Genomic DNA, 7,939 nt, shown 5'->3' with positions numbered 1-7,939 from the left:
GCATCAGGAGACAGAGGGGGAACACTGCATTTAATATAGTTTCTATCTGAATAATCTGTATGGTTTATACAGCTTGTGTTGTTCATAGCTGTGTAAAGTTAGATCTTTTTTTTTTTTTTAACATTAAAAAACCACTTGCTCCACAGTAAATATACAGCATGTAAAATTTATATAGTACATGAATGGCAACAAATTAAATACTTAGTGTCATTTTTTACTTCTGTTTTCTCCATTTGCTTCCAGCCATGTCTTCTCTTTGGGTTCACTCTCCTTAGAACCTACAAAGTTCTGGCTACCTCAGTAGGTACCTCAGACCTCAGAGACGGGTCAGGGAAAACCAGGCAGCAGTTTGCTGAACCCAACACATCTCTATTTTAAAGAAGCAAGTCTTAGACAACCTTGTTTTAATAATACATGAGATTTTTATTTAGTGAGGACAATATTTGCAAGTTTTAACAGGCATACACCCTTCAGTTGTACTGTTCACTTTGCAACAAAATATCAATAGATATTTGATATCAATAGAATATTCATGCAAGTTGTAGGGGGTATATACATTGAATAACAAAACACTCCAGATATCAATATATGTACATTATTTACATATTAACTATATTTAGGTAATAGAAATGTTTTCTGAGGAAAAAAATAAGAAAATGAAAAATCACAACTTGTAGTTTCTGGTCTATAACAGACCTAACTTCTCAGCAAAGCACATCTGTGTAGATATATGCATTTGTAACCTTGAAAATAGGCATTTATCTGAAGCATTAAATGCTGCTTCATCTATAAATAGCTCTTACTTTGAGTCCATTTGGGGCCACAACACACTACTTGAAAGTGTTTCAGGACCCCAGAGATGTGGAGGCTTGTGTGGGTGCAGGGTCAGTCCAAATAAACCTCAGATGATAACCGGGCCCAGCAAGACAGCTGGGGAGCGCTGCAGAGATGCCATCGCCCACCCAGGGTCCTCCTCGGAACTACCTGCTGCCCTTTGTCTCTGGAGGAAACTTTGTCTTTGGCCAGAGTTGAGACTGATGACTCAAGTCTGAATGCAGACCCTCGGGTGGGGAGGTGATGAGCGTGACTGAGCCTCATCACCCCTGTAAGGGGAGGGGTCCCACTTCTAGGCAGCCTGGTGGAGGCCAGGTACACTGCATGATGGCAGGCACCCTTAGGGTTAATACTGTCACAAGAAAACCTGGGATTAGGTGATTTCACGTAATACTCTTGACAGGGCAAGTCACTTAAGATTCTGAGCACCAGGGCCTTCTGCATGATACTGGGTGAATGGCCATCGGGCAGAGCTGGCTCACAGGTGGCCGTGGTGATAAAAGGTTCACCACCAGGTGACTCCATGCTCCCTTCTCTCAACACCCCACCACAGAAAGCTCCACATCCCCAGGGCCATATCTGCATTAGATGATCAGGAGAGAGGAAGCCGCTCGTCCCTGTGTGAACTGCTGACCCAACCCTGCTGCAGTCCCTGGCAGAGCTGGCCTGAGGATGGGTGCAGCATGGAGGCATCGTGGTTGGTCCAGGTTCGGGCAGCACTTGCACATGGCAGATGGGCCAAATTGCATATACACCAGTCAGGCATGTCAAGGCAGCCTATATGCCTTGCTCCAACACTAAAGTTTCAGGTCTGAGGTATCAGTAAAGTAACAGCATAGAAGCTCGGGAATAAATCAAAAAAATCAGTCTAATGCATGATGGAGAGTTTCAGCCTTGAACTCTCTGCAATCTGGCGTGATGTAAAGCTACACATTAAGGTCAGCCAGCTAGAGGCAAAGGGCCCAGGGCTACATAGTCTCCGCCTCAAGGCAGCTCATGGGAAGACTTATTTCTGCATAAGTGCATTCAGTCTGAGGTTTTGATTCCTCGACTTGCTTTCGCACAGGAATACAAAGAACCTCCAGAGGGTGCAAACTCTGGGTGTGCCAGCACAGACAGGGCAAGATTCCAAGTCTGAGCAGAGATCACCAACAAAATAGCCCACGTGTGGAACTGAAGAGGGTCCAGGTGTTAATGCACAGGCAACCCAAAGGTACAAACAAATGTCCTCAGGAAGGAGGCTGTGTGTCATCCAGTGCCCTCGTCCTTGCCCAAACTCTGACTATCACAATGGCGGGGCCATCAATACCACTGTTGTATGTCAAGGTGAGCCCACCCCAATTGAGATCTGGGGCTCTCCACTGTTCATAGAAAACCCTAAGTGCCACACACCTTCAGCCATAGCTTGCTCTCTTCCTCCTCACAGGGAAGCTGAGGTCTGAGAACACAGTACTGCAAGAGGAAGACGATAGACTGGACTATTCCCAGTTACTTATGTGTCTAGTCATTCAAATCTGATTATGTCAGGGAGACAACCATTTTGCCAAAGGGTTTAAGTAGCAATGGATGTGGTCAAAAGCTGATCTGACCCATTATTCTGTGGAACTAGGTAGAACTGCTGTTTGTGTGAGCTGGAAATGGTCAGATACAAGCAGTGTGCTGTGGTCCAACCTATGGGTGATCTGACCATGGAAAGAACTCCTTGTCCTAGGATTCAGCAGTTATAGGACTAACAGCCCCAAACCATAACTATAACCATAATGACTGGTTTTAGAAAGTATATGTAGGGCCAAAAAAGAGAGAGGGGGGTTGCAGGGCTTATCATACCTGGAGCCCCCCAAGTGTACCGGTCCTAGAGGACACTAGTGCCTCCTCCTACAGCTCCCACCCAAGTGCAAGTGCCCTACAGCCCTCCTTTTGGGTGCTGCATATACTTTTTTCTCAGTGCACAGTATGTACTTGTGTCCAGGAGTTATATTTATAGCTGCCATTCTAAAAATACTACTGTTAGAAAGTGTCTTTATAATTTCAGGATATAAAAAGGCATATAAAAGCTATAATCCTATATATCTGAGAAAAATTCTGAATTAAAAAAGTGGTAGCTTTTCCATTCCCATTTTGATATAAAACAGTGACTTCTAGAATGGTCACTGCCACTGCCCGAGTGGGCCGGTGTGCGTGGCAAGATCAACGGATGCCCACCGGGAATCTTCCTTCGCTGCTGCGGCATCACAGGAGCCAAGGCTCTGGGCCACACAGCAACAGGAGGAAACACGGCCGACCACGATCCAGGCCACACGCAGCACAGGCTTCAGGGTGTACAGGTGGGGCCACAGCTGGTTCTGGGGACCACTGTGACCCGAGAGGTGCAGCCCACGTGTCGTGTTAGGGCAGCTGCCAGTCACATCTGTTGTGGGGTTTGGGTCTTTAGTTTACCTGCTGGGCCAGGGCAGCTCTACTTCTTATTGGCAATCCTCCTTTTCCTCGTTGCCAACATGTCATAGAAAGGATCCCTGCTGATGCTTGCTCTGGGGAAGAAAAGAGAAGGAGCTGGTTAGGGCGAGGGCAGCACTGGCCATGGTGCACCCAAACCCTTCTTCCTCTGTCCACTCCCATGCCTCGAACCAGAGAGCAGCTTCATGCCGTGGGGTGGGCTCAGCAGCACTGCCCTAAGTTTCTGGAGACACAAGGGTCAAAAGGCAAACTGAGTGTGTCCTCGGGCACACGCACACGCTCCCTCCCCAGCCTCACTCACTTGATGGATTTCATCCACTCCTCCTTCTCCTCAGGGCTGGGTGCAGAGATGCGATACACCACGTGGTTTCCCTCCACCACCCGGCCATCAGCCTCTGTCTTGCAGGCTTTGATGACCTGCCCCTTGTGGCTGGGATTGTAAAGCTCAAAGCAGTTCTGGGGAGAGAGAGAAAAGGGGTTCCCAAGCTGCTGTTAGGCTCCCAGCCTGGGGCACCTGCAAGCTCAGTCCAAGAAGGCAAAAAAAGGACACTGGCAAAAGGAGGCCACTTACGGGTTTCCGTGGGTCCTCCACCTCTCTGATGCTGAGGTTCTCCAGTGGGATGATGCCCCTCGGCTCTTTGTCCTACGAGGAAAAGGCACAGGCCAGCCTCAGAAGGCCGCTGTCTGAGGGCCCCCGCCCAGAGGCTCCCGGGGCCCACTTACTGTGGTGTACTCAAAGTAGTAGAGGCAGTTGTCGGTCAGGATGAACCAGCGCCGCTTCCAGGTCTTCACGCGCCCTCCTAGGAGCAGAGGGGCCCTGTGAGTCAGGCGCTTGGGCCCACAGAACGGCTCCATTCTCAGAGAGGCCACCAGGAGCCGAGCTCGGGCTTATGTTTCCTTCCTCATGAAAATGTTGGATACTCTGACCGCAGTTAGCAAGGTCCTGGATGAACTGCATGGCTGGCTGTCCAGGTGGGTAACTGGGTGCACAGCTGGGGCCCACATGCACCCCCTCCCAATCCACATGGGTGTCCACTCCATAGCCACTGAGGGTCACTCTAGATAGCACATCACTTTCAAGTCTGCTTCCTAGAAAAGTTAGTCATAATGGATGAGTGTAACTTCCCCACATGAAATGACAACAAGATGAAGTCAGTGCTGGCTCAACCAGGTCTGTCCAGGGCTTAATCCTCTTAAGTCAGGGCATTATCTCATTACTGGGTACTTTGGACAGCCCTGGAATCAATCAGAGTCAATTATTCCTTGGCCCAGGGAATTAATAGATTGAATTAATCTTTTAACAAGATCTGAAGGACACATGTACATGTACGTGCATGCACTCACACACGCACACACATAAGCACACAAACAGCTCAACTGTGCCTATGTTCCTTTTACTACAGAAAAGAAATCTTTTTGTACTTTGCAGAGCAAGTAAAATTCTTTTGAACTACTACCTTTTGATAGTAAGAGAAAGGAAGATATTCAGGGTAAGAAATTCAAGTGCTACCTAGGGAACAAGTGAAAGTTGGCCCTCCCTGTCCCATTACTCCCCAGAATATTCTCTACGAGAAATCAGCTAAGGAGCCATCACAGACCAACCCTGTGAGACTGAGGATGCTGGGCTGGGGAAACAGGATGATGGAAGGAAGGCTGTGCAGGTTGTAAGGAGACTCAAAAGGGAGGAGGAAGCCAGACACTGATGGGTGCAGAGGCACTGGAGGAAGGGAAGGATGTCCCCAAAGCTCAGCTGGGACCCTGTACCCCAGCCTCACTCATGGAACCCTACATCCAACCAGCTGCCTTTGAAGCCCTAGGGCAGCCCACAAGGTCAGGTACCACCACAGCACTAGAGAGGCAGCCCTGGCAACCAGCTGTCCCTGTCCCTTCCCATCCTAGACAGACCTGCCTCATGCCTCCATCCTCACCAGCATGCCACCTGCCCTACCTGCCACAATGCCTGACTGCAATGTGTTCCCCAAGATTCCCAGCACAACTCCATGGCCCCCCTCAAGCTCCCCTCCTCTCCTGCCAGTTCAGGCCTTTAATGCCATGAGGCATTTGCTCAGGCCCCTGGTCTAAAGTGCCATTCCTTCTTCCCATGTCCATCCTGACACTTGACCTCGGTGTCTAGCTCCCAAAATCCTTGCACACAGCTTCGACTGCTGGAATCCTTTGCTTCTGGCACCAGGGGCCTGTCTCCTTCAGCCTACAGTGAGCCCATTCCAAACAGGGCTCTAACAGGGGCTCCATTCCTTACTGGCAACCTGTTTTGTCCCAAAGTCCTCTAAAGGCAGGAGGACAGAGGAAGCCTTCTACACACCAAAAGGAGGACAAGGCTGGTTCTTCTCAGGGACCTTACCCCCACACCTCCAAGACAGAATCAGCTGACGTTCCCACTACCATCTCTGGCACCCTGCACCACCCTCTGTGAATTTCTGCCTCCCTCTTAGGTCCTTCTCAACTGCCCTGGCAACCTATGCCCGCCTACCACCCTCCAGCACAGGCAGGGACATCCTCCAAGAAGAACCTTTGATCACATCCATCCTGTTTGAGGCCCCCAAGGGTTTCACTGTGTTCATCGTGAAGGCTCTAAAGTCTCAGCCACCCAGGGGCTCCTGCCACAGCTACTGGTCCTCCCTGCAGCCTAAGCTGCTCTCAGCCTGCACCTGCACCAGAAACAGGTCCTCAGACCCACACTAGGAACTGCCCAGGGTTCCCTGCTCAGTGTACACTCCCCTCCAGTGTGTTCCTGTCAAGGTACACAATTGCCCACCTGTGATCACCAGCTGCCATGAAGGTGGATCTGCCAGCTGGTCCCAGGCTCATGCCCACTGCTCCAGGCTACACAGTGCATATAAAAAGCCCAAGCTCTGTCCAGAGACTCTCCTAGGTTGGGCTACAGGGACCAAGACTGAGGTGTGTCATCTGGACGGATTTAAGTCCCCTACCTGAGGCACTCTTCAGCTCAGAGGCAGGCCTAGCATGGACAGGGTGATGGTCTCAGAGCCACAGCAGGTTCTGCTGCGAGGAGCTGGGAAGTTCTGCTCAAATCACACCACATTTGCAGAAAACATCCTGGCTTCCCTAAACAGGGTAAGCACCACTCTGTACATTCCCATTTTCACTGCTGTTACCAGATGTGTGTGCATACATGCCTGACACATGTATGGCACGTGTGCACACACATACCTTTTGTCCCATGACAGCTCAGCTCTGTCTACATCCTAAGTTGTTTGTTTTTTGTTTTGAGACAAAGTCTCACTATGCAGTGCAGACTGGCCTCGAACTCACATCAGTCCTCCTGCCTCAACCTCCTGAGTGCTGGGATCAGAGGCATGTGTTATCACACCCAGCACATCCTAAGTTTTTGACAGAGCTGACTCTCAAACTCAATGCCTTAAATTTCTCAAGAACAGTAAACCACCCTGAAATGTACCTATACCCCACAACACATTCCAGCATTAAAGGGCCCCTCCTCTACAATCACAAGGAGAATGCAACTCAGGTGGCCACATTCCCACCTGAGAACATGCCTGAGTCTCCACTCATTCTGCACACCTTCAGTTGGTACCTGGGACCTGACTATGCCCAGCCCTGGGCTAGAAGAGACCATGTTTGCCTACTCTATGCAGGGTCACACCAGGGGGCTGATCCACGTCACATTTTACTCCTGAGAGTGGAATGAGAAGCTGCAGGGGCAAGAGAGACCACAGGTATGAACACCACATATGGCACTTTCCCAGGACTACCTGTGCCCCCTCGGCTGCCCACTGAGTTAAAGCTGTGTCTGGCTGCATCCGGCCAAATGCACAGTTCCCTTAAGTGCTCTCATGCTCATTTTGGTGGCCTGCTTATCTGCTCAACCAGGAAACAGGTCAGAAAACACAAGCTGTCTGGTGTCTTCATTTCATTCACTTATTTGTATCTCCAGAGCAACCGAGGCCATCTAAGCTGCCATGAAGGCTGGCAACCTCATGTCCCCCCAGGGGACACTCTTGGGGAGCACAGGGGCTGGAAGGCAGTTGTCTGATCCACTGAAGGGCCTCCTTACTCTGGCCAGGCACAGTGGCTGGAGTCTTTGGATGCAGTCTTCCTCCTGACCCCGTTCCAGCATCACAAGCATGACACAGCGTGAAAATTCTGCTGTGTACCTCAGGTCACTCGGGCATCCAACTCCAAGGCTATAAGACCAGGCTTTTAGGAAAAGATTCAGAACTCTTCTAAACCTCAGCACAGCCAGAGAAAGTCACAGAGCAAGGCCCAAGGTCAAAGGCCCCAGTGGGAACAGTGGGCCCGCAGGGTGCACCCTCACCCTATTAGCCAAGACAGCCTGTAGCTGTATGGTTCTCATCAAGCCACATCTTATATCTTCTATATAAAAAATTCTTTTAAAAATCTCCAAAACTCTAGCCCGAAGTTCTTACATGCTACACAGCGATACTCTGTTTTCAGAAGTACCTGGAAAATAACACTATCAGATCTCATGTGCTTTACCGTCAAAGGAAGGTAAAATCCATCCCCCTCCCGGAGCGTCAAACCCTAAAATCTCCTAAATTTTCCCATAAAGGACAAAATCCATTAGATTTCTTTGTCACTGGTAAGGAAGCCTTTGAGATGTCCCCAGAATCTTTCTGGGGGAGGTACAAAC

The 7,939-nt window shown here is 49.8% G+C and overlaps 2 protein-coding genes across 2 annotated transcripts in view; both read right to left on the bottom strand.

Moving 5' to 3' along the window:
- Positions 1 to 7,939, bottom strand: part of Cyth3 (cytohesin 3) — a 53,134-nt gene that overhangs the window by 1,879 nt on the left and 43,316 nt on the right. Inside the window, exon 8 of the mRNA XM_013521212.1 lies at positions 5,989 to 5,998. Within this exon, the coding sequence (XP_013376666.1) occupies positions 5,989 to 5,998 (10 nt within the window). The remainder of the gene's footprint in view (positions 1 to 5,988; positions 5,999 to 7,939) is intronic.
- Positions 403 to 4,603, bottom strand: LOC102022790 (cytohesin-3). The gene is made up of 4 exons (XM_005397893.2): positions 4,012 to 4,603; positions 3,860 to 3,931; positions 3,590 to 3,744; positions 403 to 3,362 (listed from the first exon to the last, which is right to left on the bottom strand). Exons 1-4 carry the CDS (start codon positions 4,141 to 4,143, stop codon positions 3,290 to 3,292), a joined length of 432 nt encoding a protein of 143 aa, XP_005397950.1. The 5' UTR covers positions 4,144 to 4,603; the 3' UTR covers positions 403 to 3,289.

This window comes from Chinchilla lanigera, unplaced genomic scaffold, assembly GCF_000276665.1.
Source record: "Chinchilla lanigera isolate Chin_1 unplaced genomic scaffold, ChiLan1.0 scaffold00059, whole genome shotgun sequence".
Taxonomy (NCBI): Eukaryota; Metazoa; Chordata; class Mammalia; order Rodentia; family Chinchillidae; genus Chinchilla; species Chinchilla lanigera.
This window is presented reverse-complemented; position numbering and strand designations above follow the sequence as displayed.

Bases quoted from the DNA above. Each gene is read 5' to 3' on its own strand.
- LOC102022790 (XM_005397893.2), bottom strand. From the start codon at position 4,143: ATGGAGCCGTTCTGTGGGCCCAAGCGCCTGACTCACAGGGCCCCTCTG. The intron at 3,932-4,011 runs GTAAGTGGGCCC...TTTTCCTCGTAG, and splicing joins ACTACTTTGAGTACACCACA to GACAAAGAGCCGAGGGGCAT. The intron at 3,745-3,859 runs GTAAGTGGCCTC...CTCTCTCCCCAG, and splicing joins TGGAGGACCCACGGAAACCC to AACTGCTTTGAGCTTTACAA.